Source organism: Pithys albifrons, chromosome 5, assembly GCF_047495875.1.
Source record: "Pithys albifrons albifrons isolate INPA30051 chromosome 5, PitAlb_v1, whole genome shotgun sequence".
NCBI classification, from domain to species: domain Eukaryota; kingdom Metazoa; phylum Chordata; class Aves; order Passeriformes; family Thamnophilidae; genus Pithys; species Pithys albifrons.
In genome coordinates this window covers 45,137,439-45,161,471 of record NC_092462.1, presented here as the reverse complement: position 1 = coordinate 45,161,471, position 24,033 = coordinate 45,137,439, and the positions used below count along the sequence as shown (strand labels likewise).

The window sequence follows — 24,033 nt, the reverse complement described above, 5'->3', positions numbered from 1 at the left end:
CAGAGATATGAGAGTTTAAGGTCTTCTCTTTCTTTCCGTGCTGTTCTCTCATATCATTGTTCCTATTCTTTGGATTTTCCTCCTTATTTAGCCTCTCTACAGTCAAACCCATCTAGAAAAGCAGCACAGAAGTCTCTCTATTTGACAGTGATGTATATTGTGTTAGCTGCAGGAATTTTGTCACATCCAAGAAAGGCCAGCCCATTTCTGAACTTTAAAGGCCAAGCTCATGCTGGTTTGTATTTTCTTTTTGTGGCTTGGTTTTTGTTCTAACCTTTAGTCCTACACTGGTTGCACCTTTGCCAGAAGACTTAGTAGAACACTGATAATCTTTCAAGAGTTAGACTTTTTTGCTTCTAGCATGCTGGTAGCTCACTGTTAAATGCATTCCTTACTTTATTTTGCCAAAATATGGAGTGTAGATGTAAATCCAGCTTTAAACAATTCTCTGTGACGTGTAAGAGAATGGCAGCTGCTGTTAGATATATATTCTAAAGGCTTTTGAAATATGTCAAGGGAACTTCTAAGCAATCTTGAATAACAGGCTACATACAGTAACTTGTTTCTTGGGAGCCTTGCACTACGTCATCCTCAGGTGTTCTGCCAAGTGGGAAAGAGAACTCAATGAGCAAGAAATATAAGAATAAGGAGATGGCTGGTCTCTGATGTTGCAGTAGTTGGGGGGAGGGAGTACATTCTGTATTGTAACTGCTAATTGAGCCTGGGATTTGCCTAATTTCAATACCTGATCTTGCTGCTAAATCACAGAATAGGTAGAATTGGAAGGGACCACAGTGAGTTAGCTGGTCCAACCTCCCTGCTTAAGGAGGGGCATCCTAGAGCACCTGGTACAGGATTACATCCAGACAGTTCTTGAATGTCTCCAGTGAAGGAGACTCCACAACATCTCTGGGCAACCTGCTTCAGTGCGCAGTGAACCTGCAACCTGCACAGTGAAGTTCTTCCTAATACTCAGGTGGAACTTCCTGTGTGTCAGTTTCTGCTCATTGCCTCTTGTCCTATTGCTTGGCACCATCAAGAGCCTGGCTCCATCCTCCTCACACCCTCTCTTCAGATACGTATAGACATTTATGAGGTCCCTTCCCAGATGTCTCTTCTTGAGGCTGAACAGGCCCAGCTCCCTCAGCCTGTTCTCATCAGTGAGTTGCTCCATTCCCCTTTTCATCTTTGTTGCCCTCTGCTGGACCTGCTCTAGGAGCTCCATGTCTTTCTTGTACCGAGGAGTCCAGAAATATTCTTTCCCAGGTGCAGGCCCCTGCATTTGCCTTCGTTGAATTTCAGAAGGTTCCTCTCTGACCATCTTTCCAACCTGTTGAGGTCCTTCTGAAGGGCTGTGCAGCACTCTGGGGTACTTGACACTCCTCCCAGCTTTGTGTCCTCAGGAAACTTTGAGGAGGCACTCACTCTGCTGTACTAGTCACTCACCACTGCAAGCAAGAGACTATTATGATAAAGGCAGTTCTAAGCAGTATGTTCTGTAGCTCTGTTTGCTGTGTACAAACTGCTGCAGCTTTTGCCGCCTTGGACCTGGACCAAATATGTAAGTTAGAAATCTTAGAATTTTCTTCATATCCCATTTACTACTCCCTTCAAAGACTAGGATAAATCTTTCTAAAAGAGAGATTTAAGAGACCTTCAGGTTAAACTCAATTAAAACTTACAACAAAATTATGAACCTTAATTGTGTAATTACTCTGAACAGTAAATACTGTAATATGTTAAACTTACAAATAAAGGCTTTGGGATTTTAATGTATCTCGTAATCATCTAACTGACTGATGTCCGGCATCTGACATTGCAGGACACCTTAAGGGGATACAGAATTATGTTGGAAATGGATGCAGTAAGCTACTCAAGAACAAACTTTTTATCTTCATGGGTAGTGGTGTGAGCTTTTCCTGTTTAAAACCCTTTCAATAGCAGTAATTCTTGGAACCACCTTCACTAAAACAGGCTTTGAAAACCAATATTGGATTTCTGGCTTTTGTAAATGCCTTGTTTTGGTCAGATACTTGTAGATATCATACTTAGAGTAATAAGCTAGAAAGAAAGCTTGTATATCAATAATAAGGAAATATTTTACATACAAGAACTGTATTCTTTAGTCTTCATAAAGCAAATAAATTCATCCAAAAGACCTTGTCAACCAACAGACTTATTAAAAGTGAGTCCTTGCCTGAATTTGGTCATGATTCTGATCAACCTCTAAGGTTTCATTAGCTTCTTTCCAGAATCATTTCTATTAAAAGATGACTATATTTAACATGATTGGATGTGCTGGTTTCAGGTGCTTTACTGGCAGTTTAAATAAGCAAGGTTTAACACTTATTTTACTTTCTTTTTGCCCCACTCTGGCAATGTTTCTGCCTCTCTGAATTTGGGGTTTGCAGTACACTTGGCTCTAGATCTTTGGCAGATTTTTCATGAGTCTTAGTACTGTGATAAGTTGACCCCCCACCACAGGTTCCTCCCTTCCCAAATGAATTGTCAGTGACTTGCCTGTCCTTGGAAGATTTTTCAATCACCGTGATGTTTACCTGTCTCTGCACTAAAGAGCATGAGGGTGACCAACCAAACTAGAAGCTGCACTAAGCCTTCAGCCTGCACCCAGAAGCAACCCCTGGCCTTGACAATATGATACATTTGAGAACAGTCTGTGCATATCAGGGCAATGTCCACATAAAAGCATTGAGTTAGCTAGTCAACAGTGATGACATGCTTATCTTCATTGCAAAGGCTATCTCTTAGTTGTTGCTGAGGCTTAACAGTTATTAGTTTGTGTCATTAAACATCGTTCATGCTATGTGCTCTGGCTTGCCCCACCTTCAAAGAATGTGGTTTCCTGTCTTCCTTGCTGATTTTACAAAGAGCTTTTCTTCCCTGCCTCCCTCCTTTTATTTTTTTTTTCATTTTTGTCTACTTCCTTTTAGTGATATCATTTGCTCTCAGTTGTGCCCTCGAACTTGTGAGTTCTTTTTCTCGGGTTTTTAGAATCTGTTTGCAGTTTACCACCTTTGTCTGTCTTGTATGGATCTACCAATAAAAAGAGCTGGTGAATAGGGTTTCCTTCTGTGCTTTAGATGGTGATCTTCTGTAGAGAAAGCTTCAGCTGTTTAATCCCATTGCCCTCAGTGTCCTTCTTAATACTAAACAACAGTCTGAACCTAGCGAGGCCTTTCCAGCAGTTTAGTTATGCTCATCTGTATCCTATTTCCAATTACAGCAGGCTTACACCAAATTTGCAAAGATTTGCAGCAGAAGGGAGAGCCCCACAAGGCTACAAGAAATCAGTGTAGTTCATAGTGTAGTGTTCTCATCCTTTTTTGGGTTGCATTTCCTGGAAAAAAAAATAATACAGAGGTGTAACGTGCTCCCGTATAATAAATGCAATTAACAAGAGTCCTGGTTCTCTTAGTTATCAGTTGTAGATTCCTCCACAACTTAAATCACTGGATTAAAGTATCGAAGTAGGGAACATGCAAAAATCCCTTGTTCTCAGTGACAAAGTGACTCTTAAGAAAATGAAGAACCGTATTATAAAGATCAGGTTAGCAAACCTTTGTTTCACTCACTAGTGTGAAATAACATTAAATAACACCTAAGTGTTTATTTGGAAGTGTTTCTCGTTAGTCTGATAATGCCACAAATACATGCAGTATAATGAAAACATTAGTAGCTAATGAAAAATTCCAGAGTCTGAAAGACATCACAGAGGGCTGCTAAGTGAAGGTGTATAAAGAAAATATTTATATGTGAGTGTTTTCGTTGTAAACGTAGTTACAAGAAGTTGCATAAGCGACACAAAGACAGTACTTTGAATTTGCATATCTTGCTGTTCTGCATTTATTTCTAGACATTTCTAATAGGACACAATATCATCATATACAAGCTCATATTTTAAAGATGTGCAGTAACATTGCCCATTCTCAAACTTATTTTTAGGTAGAATATTTGTGTGTTTTGTTTTCATTGCTGACTTTGCAGCATATTTCTTTAGTTTGAGAAAACCCATTCTCTCCTTTAGTACCACAAATTTTACTGGCTATGTTCAAAATACAAAACCTTTTTAAAAGTGCAATTAAAATCAGGGGTTTCATTTCTTAAAAATCCACAGGGATTAAAAACGGAAGGCTACATTCTCAAGAGAGTATAACTCAGGGTTGTATTTATTTGAATTGAGCTACTTTGATTTATCAAATTGAGGATTTGGCCTTTCCAGTATAACATTAAGATAAACCTTGCTGTTAGGAATTATTTGTTCAAAGGCAGCAGCTCCCTTAGCAGGATATTAATAATACTGAAGTTTACCTACACACTTTAATAACAGAATTTCACAGAACAGAATGAAAAACCATTCCATAAAAGCAGACTGAATAATAAAATCTGACAATTCTAAGTTGAGGTATATTTATATAACTCTGCCTCTAAGTCCATATTTGAGGGAGTACTGTGAAATGCAAAGTAAACTTACCTTACTACTGCTTTGCTTTACTACAGTTCAACATGACATTGTCTCCAAGCAGGTAGGAGCAGTCATGTGAATTATATTTTTAACTGCTTGGTTTAACTAATATTAAAAAAAAAAAAAGAAAAACTAGAAAGAATTGGAGCCTAATATGGCCACCTTTGTGGTGAGTTTCAAAACCTTCCAAATTTTAAACCTTTTTCAGTTGTTTAATGCTGTGCTGATGATTATGTTAACTATTACGCCTATTAAAACTCTGAAAATTCTTAAACAAGATTAAACTTTCTGGTGAATGGTACATCAGTCCTTTTCTTAAATTAGCATTGTTGTGCTCTTTAGGTTGGCAAATACTAAAAGGGAAATTTTGTGTGAAGGTATTAAAAATAGTTGGTAGTGGTTAGTTTACTTTGAACAACAAAATTTGGAAGAAATATTCTTTATAACAGTTCCTTTATGGGCATAACCTTCCTTTACTTATGAATTCAGAGTGATGTTTTCATAAGTGGTTTTTATAACTAATTTTCTCTACTTTCCACTGCAATGTACCTCACTCCCACTCAAATAAAACACTTTCAAGTAGGAATCAAAATAGGCTGGAGAATTTAGGATTTTACTACATTTAAAATTTTATGTAGATGCATTGGAACAAGGGTAAGATACAAACACTGAGAGCAAAATGTAAAGAGGCTAGAATAAACTGCCTAGCATAGTTTTAGTTATAAAGGGATGCTTTAGCACAAAGGCTGTATGAATATTGTTATATTCCTTGGGTTTGGTCACAAATACTGCTGAACTTTCAACACAGGTCAAAATCAAGTACAAATGGGATGCATTCACACAGAACAGCAGAAACTGCAACTAAAGGATTTTGTTTTCAAGATCAAGCTTCATTCGTCCCTTTAGAGAGCATATGTCCATTTGTTGGCTTTACTTTGCTGCAAAGGATTCTAGGAGAAGGATATGCAAAACAATTGCTTGAATTCAAAATTTAACACCTTGTGAAAAAAAAGTAAAGAATATACATAGTAAGCTTGAAGGCAGAAGAGCTCTACAAAAATAAGTTTTGACTGCTTCACCAGTAAGGCTAACACTAACACATCTTCAATCTTGTGTAAGAGAATACTTTGGAATTTCACATCTTTGGAGAGGAACTATTTTCTTGTACAATAAATAATTATGGAAATGTACAAAGTAAGGAATAATTATGTACAGCATTGATAAAGTTAAATACCACATTGGCTTAACTAAATATAACAGCAGATGTTCTCTCTTATTATGTCTTAATAATAGCGTGTTCTGCTTAGATCCTTACTTACACAATTGCACAGTTCCCTTTCTTTGGATTATTTCTTTAGGCCATAGACCACTTCCAGATGTCATTCCAGACTGTGTAAGACTCAATTTCATCTGGATCCTTGCTGCCCTGAAGGTATTTCAGCCTGCCAGAAATACAGCCTCATCAGAGTCCTTGCCACTGTCTTCACTAGGCAAGCAGCCACCCCCACTTGGGGACCTACAGCTTAAGTCCTCCACACCAGACTCCTGATCACTGTTGGCTGAGAGGTCAGGATCAGAGCTTTTCAGGTTGTCCTGTGTCAGAATCAGAGCGGAATCTTCTTCATCCCCTTGTGAAGGGCTCCGGGATGGGAATGATTTCAGATCCTTGCTGTACTCCTGGGGAGTGTTAGCTAAGCTGTTGTTGGAAGTAGACAGCCCTAACTGTTTGCTTCGGTCTCGTTGCTTACTCTTGACTTTATTATCACCTAATTGTGATTTCTGAAGATTTACCAATCGCTGAAATAAAGAAAACAATATATATTACATGAACACATTTAGGGCCAGTAATCTTCTTGTATATGTCTTTGCCTTTTTTTTTTCAAGACAAGACAAGTTCAGAGCCCAACCCAACCAGCACCCTTTAAAACTGCCTATTTGCATTTATGGAGTATGGGAAGTGCACAATTTATCTCAAACCAATGCTGACTTACAGCAGCCTTCTGAGCTACAATTCTTTCTGAGTTACAGAAGAATTACACTTACTGAGTTACACTTACTTTCCATAGTACCTGTGCACCAACACAGGTGAAATTTTATCCTCAAACTAAAAAACACTTTTTTCTCTTAATTCAAACATTCATGGTAATTTATCTGAGAACAAAGATAACTGCTGAACAACCTTGATCCAAAAAAGGCTGTAGCATGTAGGTGACTCAGCAGTGTATGGAGATAAATTTCATTTATCATCAGTTACCAAGTCTGGAGTATCAAGCTCAAGTGTTTATTACCTCTCCTAAGACCTCCAGCTCTTCTTCCAGCTGCTGGTTTTCTTCCTTCACTGCCATCAGATAATCAGTAACTGATTGTCGAGGATGCAGCCCCTTTTCAAAGCGGTTGTACATACCACTCCAGAACCTGGAATTAATGGGAAGGTCAGGAATTTTCTCATTTGGTGAGGTAGCCTCATGAGACATAAATGCACACTCCTTTTTTCTTTTTTTTTTTCCCCTAGCCATATAATGTTCTAAATCATCCATCCAAGGCTTATTCATCATTACAGTGCATACACATAAATTCAGAGTATTTGGCAAGATTCAGGATTCATTTGTATTTGCTTTGTCCTGAAGGTACAACTCTGTGGTCATAGGCACCTTGAACCAATTCTGATAGACAGTAAAAGGGCGGATGTAGCTTTGACTTAGATCACATGCTGAATGCAAAATTCTGTGTTACTGGGTTTTTATTATTATTTTGTTCTACACTAGGAACTCTAGAGCAATGGTACCTATAAAACAACCAAAGGTAAAGACAGTTTTTCGTATTCCTAGTTCTCAATTGTTTAACTTCCCATGAAGTCAACTTTAAAATTCTGTACGCTTTTGTCTGGGGCTGGGAGCAAGGAGGTGCAGATAGTTAATTGAGGTTTCTGTCCACTGTATAAAAGGGTTAAAAATGAGTAAAAACCAGTATGGTGTCCTATTCTCTTACAATTTAAACTGGCATTTTAAACTGCCTATAGATGAAGCAATTGTATACACTGGCAATTTTCCTGTTCCGTGGAATTCCTTGACAAAACTTTAGTAAAATAGTTGAGTTGATTTTTCATTTTCAGGAGGAAAGAACTCAAACTGTGTCTGTAGCTTGCTCTACTGCTCCTCCTGTCTTCTGCCTTCCTGGCAATGTGGCCACAGCCAGACTCGGTGTGTAACTAGTTCAGCAGATGGGTTAAGTAGCCAAGCCCTGCCGGCAGCTGCAACTGGCTAGTCAAGTAGCTGACAGATATTTATAGAGCATGCGCGTGCTTGGTGGTGGCTTATTATTCCTATCCCAAGAGTATGCTATTTAAGTCACATTCCCTCTTAAGTTTATCATCTGATAACTCATGCTGGGAAATCTTTACGCACCCAAGTAATTCCATTAAATCCACAGGATCACTCATCCATTGGAGGATCTATTGTATCAGTACTTCTTTTATAAATCCTATTATCCCAAAGAATATGATTAATGACTATATTTAAATTGTTTTAAAGTCTGGTATAGTAGACATGAAAGAATTGAATTTCTGTCATTTAGGATTTTTATTGACTTTTTAACAGGTGCTATACTTGCAACTGGAAAACACTGATCAGTTTTACTTAAATCACAGTTTTTATAAATATTCAAGTTCTTAAATTTGTTAAGATTAATGGTACAATTAATTCAGTCAGAATGTCAATAATAACATTTCAAAATTATTTTGTTACATTTTGAAAAATCAAGTAAAACTTACTTTGAGGTATAACAACATGGGTAAAGTCTGCTTTTTGTTTTACTAAACACTTGTTTTAGCAATTAAACCCTATAATTTCTTGATCCTTTTTATTTCTGACACCAATTGATCCAAATAAACATCACAAAATCTTGGGAAGGAAAACATTGAAATAACTCCAAATTTAGAAACCACAGACGAGAACAGAATTGAAAGAGGCATTTCTCGGTGGAAGAAGTGAGTAACCATGAAATTAGGGCACACAACTATCAATATAGCTTTAATCTTAAGCTTCTTTTCAGACTAATGCTCTGTTGTGGAATGGTGCAGAGGTGTTGGCTGACTGTGAGCACACAAGGAACAAACACATTGTATCTGAGATTGAATTTACTCTGTAAACTGCCATACAGAATGAGATATATATGGAGGCACGCTGTTCTGTACTAAAACATCCTGCAATTCTGTCTAGGAAGTGATACTACTTACTTGTACAAGAAGTTGCATGGGGCTATCTGTGGGTGCAGGGTCCCTCGGGTTTGACTGTGGTCTGACCTATATAAAGGATTCAGGTAATCGGCACGATTTTTCCACAGCTGAGCCCATAATGAGTATGTTCGTTCTTGGATTCTGAAAATAAAATACATTAAATAAAAATATATTAAAGTCTCTACTACAGTTCAGGAATAGCAAAAGCTTAGATTAAGCATTCTAGTCCTCTGTACACTCCCCATTAACAATCAGCTTCTTTAACAGAATTAGACTTAAGTTGTAAGTCTAGAGAAAGACCCATATTCCCTTGTTGGTCACTAAAGGCAAAATCCAATCAATTTCCCATAAAGCAAGAGCAGTTGGAGAGAGGTGGAGAAACTACTCCCTCTGCAAGGTGGACAGGACCACTTCCATAAAGTAAGTTTTCAGGCTAATCTCTGCACCAAAGGGATGCCCAGCATTCAGAAACACTCCTACCCCACTTAACTACATTTTCTTATGCAGTTAGGTGATGGGATATGATAATCTGTGATGGTTTTGATTTTAAATGGGCTGTGGCACTGTGGCTGCTCTGCATTTGAGCAGTGAAAGGGACCATTAAATGGCAGCAGCCAGCAATAATTGCCACCTTTCTTTTGTTGCTACTGGTGACATGATCAGGGTACATGAGAAAAGCGATGGGTATCATCATATATTGAGGACCCAGGATGCAGAAACAAACATCAGCACTGCCAGGAATGATGCTGCTGCTCTGTTTGGGCCTAAGGGCAGGTAGATTAATTCATAATTGTGTTGGGGCTGGGCAGCAGAAGGATAGTTTGCTGACCAAGTCCTAGGTCGGGCTACCAAACAAAAAGGTTGTTCATAAGGAAAGTACCCAGGACAGCAGGACTAAAATGTCCTGAGATCCAAAGAGAGGTTAAAAACACAGAAGAGCAGTAACTCTTAACTTGAGAACTTAACTACAGTTACTATCACCTTAATTACAGCTACAGGGACAGCTTGTCTTGTATGTTGTTAGGGCTGCAGTAAAGGTAGGCCCACATGGCTGAAGGACTAATGCTCTTGTCGGTTTTCACTAATCCCTGTCATGCACACCATGGATTACACTCCCAGCAGAGCTACACTGCAGAGGGTCAACCTTTTTTTGGTATTAATCCATGTTGCCAGAAGACAACAGGCACCCTGTGCCTTATGAAAGCACATACGTGCAGACTGGTTAATGTCTGACTCCTCAATACACCACCAGCTACTGACCCCATGTGTAATATGCTACTAAAGAAATAAAATGCATAATATGCATTCATACTTCAGCTCTCGTCTCTCCTTCTGGCTGTTACACAGGAAATTCCCAAACTGGCAAGAATAGATATGATGCTGTATGTGGATGAGGAATCTCTCATTGAATTCGAAGGCACAAGGAAACTGTTCCATTAATTGCCAAACACATTCAATGAACTGGTCAATAACAGGTGATATCTCTTTTGGATCGCCATCTAAGTTGCCATACCTGAAACAAACCAAGATTCAATTACAACCTGAATTCCTCTATGACAACTGAATTAACACACAAGTGAAAATAAACCCCTCACTTTTAGTGAGCAACTTACATCATAGGCAATTCATTTCAAATCTCAACTACTAGTATAGTTATTTACTTACAAAAATGGTGCAATAATCATGGAGTAGAATGAAGGCAGAATTTTTAACAAAAAAACCCCTTTTGTGTGTGTCTTGTAACCTTACCCCTACAAACAGCTGGCTGCTGCAGAGCCATGTTTTAATGCTATCGATGCTACTACAGTAATATGTCATCATGACTGCAATGGCTTAGTAACAAAGTTGTGTCTTAAGACAGTCTCTTAATAGCAGACCATTCCCCAAAGCAGAAAACAGCAGGAGAGGTACAGAATACCTTTGGCAGAAAACAGGTTAAAGCTGCCTTCTTTTGGTGAAATTTTTACGAAGTGGGAAATGTTTACATGCTACTGTTAACTGTCAAGTGAACATCAAATTTTCTATCTATAAAAATGCCTCTTGGAACCACTTGCAATGAAGAAAAGGACCCTGAAAATATAAACCACACTGAAGTAAAAAATATTTTATAAGTCAACATAATAGAAAGAAGCATTTTCAATCAATTATTCTGCTTGTTGTGTGTGTGTATTTATGTGTATATATATATGTATATTGTGCCAACGCAGTGGAATTTGATAAACATCTAAAACTGAAAAGCTTCTAAAATTGAAACTTCTGATATTATTATGCATTGAAGAAAATAGAGCAACATTGCACAGCAAATCAAAACTACCAGTGGTTATTGCATTTTGTAATACCTTTTATCACTGGTAATCATGGACAACTTACAGTACCATATTAATTGTTGTAATTCCTGCTGGAATTTCACAGGTGGTATGAAGCTGCACAGATATCCTGGAAGCTTTATTATGTTTTTGAAACTATAACAAATTTATATTCAAATTAAGCAATACGATGTAATTAAACCCCAATATAAAAACTTTTGAACTTTTAATTTTTACAGAAACTGAAATTCAAAAACCCAAAGAAAATGTGAATATTTTTCTTTGTTTAAATAGAAGGATTTCAAACATTTTCATTACATTATATCATTCACACTGAATGGATTTTCAAAATAATTTGCCCAAATAAATTACTTTCCACTTCACTTTGGCCAACATTTCTGAACAAATCCTGCTGGTTTTGTTACAACAGAGTGTAATAGAAAGAGTATGTTTTATGTAATATATAACTCACAGCCATGCCTCAGATTAAATACTGCCTTGGAAGATGTAGGCTTTGCTGAACAGGGATTTTATGTGGGGGAAGCCTTGGCACTGCAGAAAGATCTGCTGGAGTCCAAAGCGATTTTGCAAGCCACATACATACTACTTTTCACTCACAGGGACCTCTCAATGCTCACAGCACCAGCCAGACCAGCACCCAGGATTCCCAACAGCAGTTTTGGAGTGCAGATATAAGAAAAGATTGATATAAAAATATTTCACTTTGACTTTTCCAGGTAGCTAAATTACATAGTAGGAGAAAAGGGTATGGCAGTTTCCTGAGGGCATTCTGTTGATATGCTTTGTAAGGCAGCAAAGTAGAAGAACTGGAATGGGCAGCAGATCCTAACTGCATAAACACATATATATACTGGACAACCCAAGCACCACCTTACCTGTGGTTAAATTTGTGGCCAAAGGAAACCCAGTCTTTTTCAATTAACACCTAAAATGAGAATATTGCATTCAGCTGACACATGTTGAAACAGGCAGAACTGTGGTGTAAACAAGCAGTACTTGCAATTCCAGTTAATTCTTAGAAAAGGCAGTCACAAGCAAGAATGATGAAAGCAAGCAGTGTTACAATCCCAAATAATTTTCAGAATTATCAGTAAAACAATGAGTGACGAGCACTGCTGCCAGCTCAGGGAAAGTAGCTCTCTTCATGGATGCAGATAGGATGCCAGTATTTCAGCACAACTTCAATTAGCTTGTTTCATCATCATTTTCTAAAATAGAACTTACATATGTCTCAAACATCTTTTTAACACTCGACCAGTAACTTGACAGCATTCCTACATGCTTTACCACTGCTAATAGACATGGGAAAGGAACAGACTTTCCAACACAGCTGCTCAGTGCAATCTCATGTCTAGAAAAAATTCATTTCTGATACTTACAATGTTCACTGCAAATAAGTACAAACTCTTGCTTGCACAAAAGCTCCCTACGTTGCAAGAAAGTTTCTTGGTCAAGGTTAGGAAAAAACCAAATGGGTGCCCCACTGATAACATTTCATACAGAAACTGGGAGACTAATGTGAACATATAGAAGCCTTCCTTCCTACTCTAAAAAAAAACCCACAAAAAAGGTATATTTCCCATTAAAACCAAAGATATTAACCTTAAGCAATGCCATACTATTTCATTTACGCTGTGAAAGAACCTGCTTACCATGAATCCCTTCATAGTTCTGTAATATGGATCCAATAGAAGGCTCGCTACAGAGCAAACCTGGGCTGTCCTATCCCAGCCATCAGAGCAGTGAACAAGCACACTCACACCTTCCTCAGCCACAGCCTAAGGATACAGAAAAAGTCAGAAACTTCACAAGCAGGGAGGAAGACAATGGGAAGAGGGGAACAGTGAGACAGTGCTAGAGTATTAATTTGGGAACTGAGAAAACTGGTTCAATTTTTACTCTGCCACAGAATTCTTGAATAATGTTGAGTTTTATTGCTTTTGTTTAAAACGTCTTAATTCATGCTATCCCCTGCAATAGGGTGGTTGAGCATCACCCGTTTACACTCCACTACAGGAAGATGTAGGATTCGTGTCAATAAAATACATCAGTCCGTCAGAGTGGACAACTACCTACAGCAGATTCAAATACAGGTAATGCTCTAACTCACGTGTACCAGTAACAGAAAAGCCATATTTGCAATATGGCTGCTCAGTTCTCATCTTGATGGTAAGCGTCAGTAAGGGCAATTTCTGCTTGCAATGCCAGTTTTAGCCTGGATATTAATACCGCACTTTGCATTGCACTGATGATACTGTAAAGATTTGTGGGGAAGCCTGTGGTAAATGTCCATATCTAACAAGCAAGATTTTATCAGTATCTTTAATGTAATAACTGGCGAGAGAGGATCCCATTTTATACATCGACACATAAGAAGAGATAAGTTCACCAGAGTCTGGTGTTGCATTATTTTTAGAACTTGAGGGTTGGTTGTTGTTCTTTTTTTTTTTTTTTAATTCTAAAGGTTTTGGTCTTTATCATTTCTAAAGAGTTCTAAATTTAGGAAGCGGAAAATAAAATAGGTTAGGAAAGATACTGCTTAGAAAAACAAACACTAAGTTAAGTGTGGGCTTAATAGGGAATGAGAAATAAAAATAAATTATCTATGTTTATCTCAAGAGACAAGTAAATTCTACGAAAATAGAAGCCCTGTGGGCAGAAGACCAAGAATAGAGAACTGGGAACCATACAAATAAGAATGGTTCAAAATGCATGTCTGAGGAGGCACAAGCATATGGACAAAGGATAATTTTTTTGACAGTATTTTAAGTATAACCTCTGGGGAAAAGCTGGCAAAGCTAATGTCAATGACCTGATTTCTATAAGCTAATGAAAAGTATTAGGGCTGGAAGTGCATTTAACCCACAGTTGCTGTTCAGGTAAGAAACTACAGTTGCCTACAGAGAAGGACAAAACAAAGCAAGAGAAACAAGCAGTCAGTGAGGAGGGAAACCCATGAAGTTTTATCTATATAGTTGTATGTCGCAAGTCATGTGAATAAAATGGCCTGTAAGAAATTGTAATAGTAGTCTCAAAAATAAGAATTGAAGCAGTAAAAGGAAGAAAGTAGTAAAATTATAGCTACTGTTGGCAGATGACAAATGTCTGCGTTACTGTGGGTAGGATTAGGAGAAATAATTTTTTATTAAAGCCAACAACTGTTTCCTGGAACAGTTCTCAAGTATGTAAGCATAGAAGCTGCTAGAGAGTTTGGCCATGGCAACACACAGGAGTTGGTTCAGGAGGTGAATTTAGTTGGTTGCCTAATAACTCAGAAGGAAAAATGCAGTAGCTAATTTTACATATTACAACTACTAGAAACCTTCAACAAAGGCAATATCCAGAAACCAGTGGAGGAGGCAGGGGAAATAGGGAAAGAAACTGTAGCAATCACTGCTGGAGAGTAAAGTAAGGACATTCAAATGCCTGGCATAACAAGTTAAGGGTTACTAGAGGCTTTAGTACAAGAGGACACAAGCCTTTTTTACCATATTAGCAAAGGTCCACACAACAGCATCTAAGAATCATCTCTCCTCATATATGGAGCATTGCAAGATGGCCTTTCTTCAGGCATAACACCATTGAAGAGAGAAGTTATCCACAATCAGAGAATTTGGTCCTCACTTTCTGTATCTGGTTGCTCCAAGTTCTGTTCTCATTTTACACACTTTACCTTTGCAATAAAAATGCCAGCATCCATAATGGCTTTGATATGCTTCAGCCAGCCAGAATTTTCTAGGCCCCACAGAAAGTCGCTCATTGAAGGTGATTTCAGCTCGCAAACTGCAAAATAAGCTACATTTTAAATGTACAGTATTTAGAGTCCCTTAACCTTCACTGAATGTTCAGCCTCCGAGTCGTCTCTTCTTCAAATATCCTGTGTAAAACATGCATCTTTTGAAAAGAACGACTATTTCACAACCTTTCCCCTTGAAGTGCTTATATTTAAGAAACAGGGCTCAGTCAAATTTCACCCAATGTGTTAAGTTAAAAAGAGAAGCTGCCATAAAGCTTATTGCAAACATTTCACCAAATGCATCCTTCTGAGAAGCAAAGATTTTACAAAATTTTGTTAGGAGTGAAGTTTTCAACACTGGGGGCTTGGAAACAGAAAGCACATAATTTCTGCTGTCAGACAGGCCATCAACCACCTAAATGGAACGACTGCCTCCTACTCCAGCATCACCGCAGAGGATTGTGGTCAAGTTAAAGCCATTCACTCTACACTTCTCCATCCCTTAATGAAACCTTTTTAAAGCTTCACTTAGAAAGTATTCTGATGGTGAGGATAAACCATAATTCATCAAGGAAAATATTTTCCTGAAAACCTTTCAAATTCTATGACATGTTTGAAGAAAAAAGTTATAATCTCTTTTTATTTCACTGTATCCAAGTGTCTAATTTTTAATGTTAGAGAGTTTAGGGCAAAAGGGCAATCAGAATCTACATCAGATACCTCAATCCAGCAGCAAACAAGTACTCAATGAATTTTGGTGCAATCTGATTTCAACAGTGAGATACTAAATTCAACCTATAAATAGGCTACACCTTTATTTTGATCCATTTCGGGTTATACTGTCTTTTTAGGAAAAACTATTAGCCAGTGAAATTCATTTTTGAAATAAAGTGAAAAACGACATGGTCTTTACAGAGTTAATGTATGATCTGTCCAATTACTAATGTCTTAGGAGGTCTCTTGTGGTCCAGAAATCTTAAAAGACTCAGTTATTTATGGCCATTATAGTCACTGGGATAACTTTAGTTTCCTATAGTTTTCTTCATTGTAATTGAAATTTGATTTTAGAAGCCAAAGTCAGAGTTTATATCATATCTGAGCTGACTGTCCCAATTGCATTTAATTCAGAAGCAAAATGGCCTAATGTATCCATACAGTCTTACAGTGTTTGCATGTAAGGCCTCTTCCAGATGGTTATTTTAAAAATAATTTTTGAGGGATATTTATAAAGATCCAGAGATAGCAGCACTGAAAGCAAACAGCTTTTCACATGATTAATGCTCCTGTGCAGATGGAAGCATGACCAATTAGTGGCTGAATTCTGGCTGAAGCTGCTGCCTGTGTTTACAAAAGCCCAAGGTAAGGCTGAAACAGTGCTTTGCTGTTTCCCACTGCCAAATTAGAGTCAATATTTACCAACCACTTCACTGAGCAAAGTTCAGACTGTCCTAAAGGCATACACTGTATATTTCACATGATTTTGGCAACTGATCTGGACTTTAATACTGAGTTGAATTATGAATTCAATTATGAGGCTTATCCTCAGGGAAAAAGGCAATTCCAACTCAGAAGAAAAGGTGCCAAATCTTTGAGAAATAAGGCCTGGTGCATCCATGGTGTAGGCACAGGAAAATCAAGAGCCCCTGGGCAGAGCTCTGAGAAATCCAGTGGTGTGCCCATTTCCCAGGAGGCGAGGAAGAAACAGGATACCTGTTGGAAACTGCCTCTTCCACCAGCAAAAGTAGCAGAAGGGGATGCTGGACCAGTTCCCTGATTTCTGGCAGGAAGGCCATAAGTAGAGGAAGGAATAACTGCTATGGGCCAAGCCCTCAAGCTTTCTTACTGGCTGATCTGCACTGAAGTCCAAGGATCAGGGGGCTGCTCCTACATCAGCAGTTCCTGCTCCTGCTGTGAGGGGAGGAGAAGCTCACATTTGCTGTTTACAGACTGGGAGCATTGTGGGGTCATCACCTCAATGCACAGCAAACGGGGGTCAGATCTGGGCTGGCCCCTGGGTGTGCGGAACAGCCCATCCTGCCACAAATGCCAAACAGCAGCCTCAGTCAGCCCTGGAATCTTTACTGAGAAAAGTCTTTGAGTCACATGTCCTTCTAATATTAAAAACTATTTCAAGGAGGTTGTTGATAATTATTGATATTACTGTAATTATTGATATATTATCAAGGTATTCCTTGATTAAAATTTAAAGCCATATTAAATGTGTTATCATCATCCTTGACAGCCTTTCAGGTTCTAGGTCTCTTTGTATGCTCAAGTCAGGTAATAAGTAGCTTTTTAGAGGCCACCAGAGAAACAGATAAAGGGACACATACGAACGGAAAGAGAAAAACTACACAGCATCTTATATAACAAAAGCCCTGGTACACTGCAAGATTTTTTTAAAAGAACTTAACTTCTCTGATTTCTAATCTTATCAGTCAAGTTGCTAAATACGAGATTTCCACATAGCAAATATAAAACCTAGGAGAAAAGTAAATGTTTTGAGCATATGGCTAGATTCCAAGAATTTATACTCCCCAAGCAACTTGAAGTGTTAAATGCACTAGACATTACCTTGTTCCATATAAGTTTAGGCCATAGGCTGGTTTCATGAACTTTTGGCTCAGTTATACACAGCACTGGCCCATGCAGCCAGGCTGGTTGTTTACTATTTTATCTTTGATGGTCTTCATCTGAACAAATAAAGGGACTTGTTCATTGACTTAGCCTCTCTCCTAGCCAAACACTATTTCCTAGTGAATTAAAAATTCTTCTGTTTTCCTACCTGAGGCCATCAGACCAGGGAATTAAGTAAAAATAAGTCATGAAGAGAGTGACAGTTTTACCCACATCACAATTTAATGCTAGTTTTTATAAAATGCTCTTATCTGAAACTCGAGACAGCTTTCATGTCATGGAAAATTTAAGCTCTTCTTAGATCTCAAATTTATGTTTGCATACAGTCAATGGCGGACAGATGAAGAATATAGAAGCAGAACGTCAAGTCAAGAATAGCTTGATCAAGCTGATCTAGTAGGTGATGGAAGTTGTTGATGACATACATGAAGTAAATGCTGAGACACTGTGGATTGAGCACTATTTACTATTTGCTTGTTAAAAATCAACAAGTCATTGAGGGGTCAAGGATAGCTTATTTACCCTTACTCTTTTACCAGATGACCTCTAAAAAGTCATGGAATGGCAGAACAGATGTGCTGAATTATATACTAAGTATTTATAAAGCAATTATTATTAATTCACATGGAATTATGAAGGTGCTGAATGGTTACACCCACTGACTAAATACAGCTGATGTGTCATGTTCTTTACAGGGCATGAATAACTTTCTATTAAAATTCACAGTCTAAAATGCATTACTATACACATACAAAAATCAAACTACAGTTTTTCCAAACTTAAAAAAAATCCTTTATTTTCAACTAGCCTCAAAGTCAGCTGTAAGTGCTTTTTCTCATTTTACAATCAAAGTATAAATTTCAAAAAAAGATAGAGCAGCAGTAAGGTGCATTGAAGTCAAATGATTTTTGTCATTAAGGTAAATGATATCTGGATTTCAGACACCAAACAAGGCATTTGTATAATTAGGAAATAACAACTAGTTACCATGATGCTCCATTGCACAAATTCCAATAGCCAGCAGGTAGCTGCATGCAGCTGCAACAGGCAAAGATCTCTTTTCATACCTGTTTTCACTGCTGCTGATTTCAGAGCAGTTATCTTGATTTTTGTGACAGAAGGATCAATTCTTTTCTCTAGTTGCCAATAAATAAAAGTATTACCTTCAAGCATTTTCTGCAGACTATTTCTCATGACATGGATGTTCTCAATGCCTATGAATTGAAACTTGATATTGGAGTAGTTGTCTTCATTTTCATATCCCTTCCCTGCTGCTCTGTTTGCCATTGCATTGAGCTGAAAAACACAGGGAAAATCGGATGAAAACCAGTAGCAATTTCTTTTCAAAACAAAGCTTGTTGTCTATGGCAATAAATCAGAGTGATTTAAGTCAGGCACGAATAGGAGGCATTTATCACAGTGTCAACACAATGGGTTATGAATTGGGGATCTGTTTACAGGCTATTGCAGGGTGCTGGGTTGCTGAGTCTCTTATATCCCTATATCAAAGCTGTTAAGTGAACTTCTTTAGTATGGTTAAACACAAAAAACCACAGCTTAGATAGGGTACCTCTGCAAGAGTATAAAGGCTTTAATTTGGTTTTAAAAGGCTATTTCGATTTTATATTAGATCAGCATTATGTTTACTAGCAAAATGTACCCAGGAGGTGGCAGTGTCTCATCTGCCATGCCAGTGTCATAGCATGTGCACACTGTAATGTTGCCCAAGTTACTGTGTTTTACTACTCAAACCATCCAAACCTTGATAGCACGTAGTTCTTTGAAGCTTGGAATAATGAAGAGAGAGTTGGAGTAGTTTTTCCTAATTTTATAATATCTGACCTCAAGTTGTGTAAGACCACAAAATATTTGAATTGACAAAATTACCACAAATATTTTCATCAGTGATGCGGTGCTATCAAATGAGTTGCTGTGCTTCAGCAAAAAAAATACATTCAGCTGGAAGCTGAAGTTTTGTCTTGGAATCTGTTACTTGCTTCCTGGCATGAAAAAGTTAGAAAATGTTTCTTTAATTCAGTTTTCCCAAGCATAAAATTAAGGGGGCTTTAATGCTTATTCCTCTTCCCTTTTGAGATCCTTGGGTGGGAAAAAAACTATCTTCCAAGCTCTGCATGCCAAATTTTGATCTTTGGGCTGAAAACTAGAGCTGGTAGAAATGAATGAAGTACTTTCACTTTATTACCTTATCTACTTTTTTAATTTCCTATAGCAAAATCTCACTGTACAATAGAAAGAAATTGTCTTCTTGCATAAAGTCCCTGCTCTTCTATGAAATCCATGCTGTAAGTCTGGGGAGCCTTTGAACTTGTCAAGAAATATGAAGGCTCCAGGAGTGACAAAGCAGGCCAAGTGGCAGGACCTCCATGCCTCCAAGCACAACCAACAGCTTCTGCTCAGGAAAGAGTTAAGAAATAAATAACAAAGGATATTGCACATCCAGACACTAACAAAGATTTTGGAGAGACTTCATAAGGCATTAACTGGACAAAAAGTGACTCATCTTCATTTCAGTGAGAGCCACTTCTCTCAAAAAATCAAACCCAAGTATCTTTTAGGTATTGCCTAAGGGACAAGGGGCTATGCAGATAATTTCATTTTCAGTTTATTTCCCAATATTGCAGGCAGTACTGTTGATTTGCTGTTTCTGTGGTCATTTCTGAAACGCACAGTAATATACTTGAGTGCTTGGCTAATGGCATCATGGGATATATAAGAATGTCTTCTTTTCTGACCTTTTCCACCCCAAACACACATACTCCTGATATTCAATTTTAATTTGGAGCCAATTCATGCAACTGAGGACTGGTTGTCTGCTGCCAACTTCCCTCCAGCCAAAATGAACAAGCCTAGCTTTTTTATGTCTATGTCAAAATAGGTTTCCAAGGACCGAACTTTACATCTGAACTTCAAAAGGAAAAAGCTGAAAAGTTACATGTGTGGATCACCATTAGGAATTGAAACATTGCATGAATTTCATAGAATCATAGAATCATAGAATCATAGAATCGATTGGGTTGGAAAAGACCTCCAAGATCATCGAGTCCAACCCTTGGTCCAACTCTAGCTCATTTACTAGATCATGGCACCCAGCGCCACGTCCAATCTGCATTTAAAGATCTCTAGGGATGGTGAATCCACCACCTCTCTGGGCAGCCCATTCCAATGCCTGATTACTCTCTCTGTAAAAAATTTTTTTCTGATATCCAACTTAAATTTCCCCTGGCAGAGCTTAAGCCCATGCCCCCTTGTTCTATTGCTGAGTGCCTGGGAGAAGAGACCAACCCCCACCTGGCTAGAACTTCCCTTCAGGTAGTTATAGACAGTGATGAGGTCACCTCTGAGCCTCCTCTTCTCCAGGCTAAACAACCCCAGCTCCCTCAGCCTCTCCCCATAGCACTTGTGCTCCAGTCCCTTCACCAGCCTTGTTGCTCTTCTCTGGACCCGCTCCAGCATCTCAATATCCTTTCTGAACTGAGGGGCCCAGAACTGAACACAGTACTCAAGGTGTGGCCTCACCAATGCAGAGTACAGGGGAAGGATCACTTCCCTGGTCCTGCTGGCCACGCTATTTTTGATACAGGACAGGATCCCATTGGCCTTCTTGGCCACCTGGGCACACTGTTGACTCATGTTGAGCTTCCTGTCAATTAGTACTCCAAGGTCCTTTTCTGCCTGGCTGCTCTCCAGCCACTCTGTGCCCAGCCTGTAGCGCTGCAGGGGGTTGTTGTGGCCAAAGTGCAGGACCCGGCACTTGGCCTTGTTGAACTTCATCCCATTGGAATCAGCCCATCTCTCAAGTCTATCCAGATCCCTCTGCAGAGCCCTCCTGCCTTCCAGCAGGTCGACACTCCCTCCCAACTTGGTGTCATCAGCAAATTTGCTGATGATGGACTCAATCCCCTCATCTAAATCATCAATAAAGATGTTAAACAGGACTGGACCCAACACAGACCCCTGGGGAACACCACTGGTGACCGGCCGCCAGCTGGATGCAGCTCCGTTCACCAGCACTCTCTGGGCCCGACCCTCCAGCCAGCTCTTAATCCAGGAGAGGCTACACTTGTCTAAGCCATGGGCTACCAGCTTTTTCAGGAGTATATTATGGGAGACAGTATCAAAGGCCTTGCTGAAGTCCAGATAGACCACATCCACAGCCTTCCCCTCATCCACCAGGTGGGTCACCTGATCGTAGAAAGAGATCAGGTTGGTCAGACAGGACCTGCCCCTCCTAAACCCATGCTGGCTGGGTCTAATCCCTTGTCCACCCTGAAGGTGCTGTGTGATTGCACTCAGGATGAACTGCTCCATAACCCTGCCAGGTACCGAGGTCAGGCTGACAGGCCTGTAGTTGCCAGGGTCCTGCTTGCAGCCCTTTTTTGTGGATTGGGGTGACATTCGCCAACCTCCAATCATCTGGGACCTCCCCAGAGAGCCAGGACTGTTGGAAGATGATGGAGAGCGGTTTGGCAAGCTCTTCTGCCAGCTCCTTCATCATGTTACAACAGAAGGAACTATGTTTTAAGATAGGAACCTAGGCAAAACACTATGTTTTTTGATTTATTCAAATCTTGGGTAAAACGTCTTTTAACTTGTAATATACAGTTCAGAAAAAAGTGCAGGCAAAAAAACCCATTCTTGCCTACCAACCAGCAGTCTGCTAATATTTTCATTATCAATGAACAATAAAAAAAAGATACAGTCTGTGAACAGCATGTCAATTAAGGACAGAGTCCTCAGTGTGACTTGTTAGAAAGATATAAATTATCTGTTGAATTCTAATCTTTCTCTTTTGAAGTAGACATCAGTGTTCTCATATAAACAAAATAAAGCAGTCTCTCTCTGCAGTAGCCTTATAGCTTCAGGAAGAAAGATCTGTACACATAAGTCTAAGGCAGCACAAACTCTGAAATGCTAAACAAAAAACACCTGTCCTCTAACTGACCTAATTCTCAGTACATGCAATTCTATCACAGAAATCCTCTCTTAAAAGACAATCTGAAATAGCCCTCTTTAAAAGCAAATAAATATAAGGCTAAATTTGCAAGGCTTTCTAACACTCATTTATTTTAAATACTATCTGTTGCCAAACTTTGCAGCTGCCACAATATTTACTAACAAGTTTTCCACATCATCTACCAAAATTCCATCTGCTGCTCTTAAAGTAGTTGCTGTGAAGCTCTCTAAATTTTGCCTGTCCTCGATTAATCTCAGTGAATATGAAGATACGACCTCTAAAGGTAACAGACCTCACTTGCAAGATTTCCTGGCATTTTCTTTAATGCGGAGGTTAACCAAGTCATGTCTTGTTATAAAGAGTATAGAACTAATGTGTTTTAATTATAAACAGTAAGTTTATATTAGCTTCTTCTGTAATTACACAGAGGAAAGACAGTAGCCTAAGTAAAGCTCTGCATTTGGTCATCCTGGTATATTTAGATGAAGTGGAAACAAAACTTTCTTGCATGGCCAAATCTTTTGTTTTGAAGATTATCAAGTGCATTGAGGTAATCTTATGAAGAGCACTTGAGAATGTTGAATTGAAGGACCCATCAATATTCACAACCTTTGCAAGGAATTGGTTCTGATGAGAGAAGAGGAAGATAGTTCTTTAGCCTCCTACAGCAATGGGAAACCTTGCTCTGGACTCAGTATCTTAGCTTTACATGTGCTAAAGGTTCCCTGAGGAATGCCAGGAACTGCTTCCACTGATACCTATCCCTTCCTATATGCTCTAGATTGATAAAAGTATCAGCAGGTGCAAAACTGTAACAAGGTTGTATTTGGTACCTGGGACCACAGGAGCTTTAGTAGATCAGTCCCTTTTTGCAGAACAGAGAGAAGTAGGAATCTGGTATATAAAATTTACATGAAAATCTTTTTTTACAGAAAACTTCAGTGAAAACAAATAATCTTCATTTCTTGATTGGCTCCTGAAGAAGCCAGCATTGCTGGAAATATGGTGGCATTCATGGCTAAGTAAGCCAAGTTCACACTCTCCACACCCTCCAAAAAGTACAGGCTCTCTTCACTGCACAGAGAAGGTGTTTCAAAGTCATTTACCAGAAAAGTTTACAGGGAGGGAGCTTCCTGTTAATACCTTGTGAAACATTATTAATAGCCAAGTCAGTAAGTTGCTAGCAATAAATCACATCAGTTAAAGACTACCTTAAATAGGGAAGAGCACCAATACCATCAGGTAGGAAAGAAACTGTAACTGTTATTACATATAGAGAACTGTTAAACAAGCATTATTATGCAGCTAAGTCTGTCATGGCCAGGCTTTGCGAACGAAGATTTGGGAAGGGCTCTCCCCACGTGGTTGTGCCCTTCTAGCCTGTGCAGTGGATTTTTTAGGTGAGGCACAGCGTGTGCAGAACTGACCCCACCTTTAACTCCTGAGGTTCACCTGCCATGGCCGAGTGAGTTTAGATGGTGACAGTGAAGTCCTCAGGACTAGAACCTACAGCCCCTGGTATTCCCAGGAGGTCTCCCTTCCAAGTACTAACCAGGCCCAACGCTGCTTAGCTTTCAAGATCTGATGGGATCAGGTGTCAGGGTGGCATGGCTGTACTTAGCAAGGTCTGTACTTCATATC

The 24,033-nt window shown here is 38.9% G+C and overlaps 1 protein-coding gene and 1 pseudogene across 4 annotated transcripts in view; both read right to left on the bottom strand.

The window, feature by feature from the left end:
- Positions 1-5,077: 5,077 nt before the first annotated feature.
- MTMR7 (myotubularin related protein 7) overlaps positions 5,078-24,033 on the bottom strand; it is a 45,171-nt gene continuing 26,215 nt past the window's right edge. For 3 of the 4 annotated variants that reach the window (XM_071556412.1, XM_071556413.1, XM_071556415.1), the window contains exons 7-14: positions 18,581-18,713; positions 14,718-14,827; positions 12,697-12,822; positions 11,920-11,969; positions 10,030-10,230; positions 8,718-8,858; positions 6,772-6,898; positions 5,078-6,280 (exon numbers count right to left, since the gene is read on the bottom strand). In XM_071556412.1, the coding sequence (XP_071412513.1) occupies positions 5,921-6,280; positions 6,772-6,898; positions 8,718-8,858; positions 10,030-10,230; positions 11,920-11,969; positions 12,697-12,822; positions 14,718-14,827; positions 18,581-18,713 (1,248 nt within the window). In that variant the 3' untranslated portion in view covers positions 5,078-5,920. The remainder of the gene's footprint in view (positions 6,281-6,771; positions 6,899-8,717; positions 8,859-10,029; positions 10,231-11,919; positions 11,970-12,696; positions 12,823-14,717; positions 14,828-18,580; positions 18,714-24,033) is intronic. The other variant, XM_071556414.1, reaches the window with a different exon arrangement.
- LOC139672667 (5S ribosomal RNA) lies at positions 23,896-24,011 on the bottom strand (annotated as a pseudogene).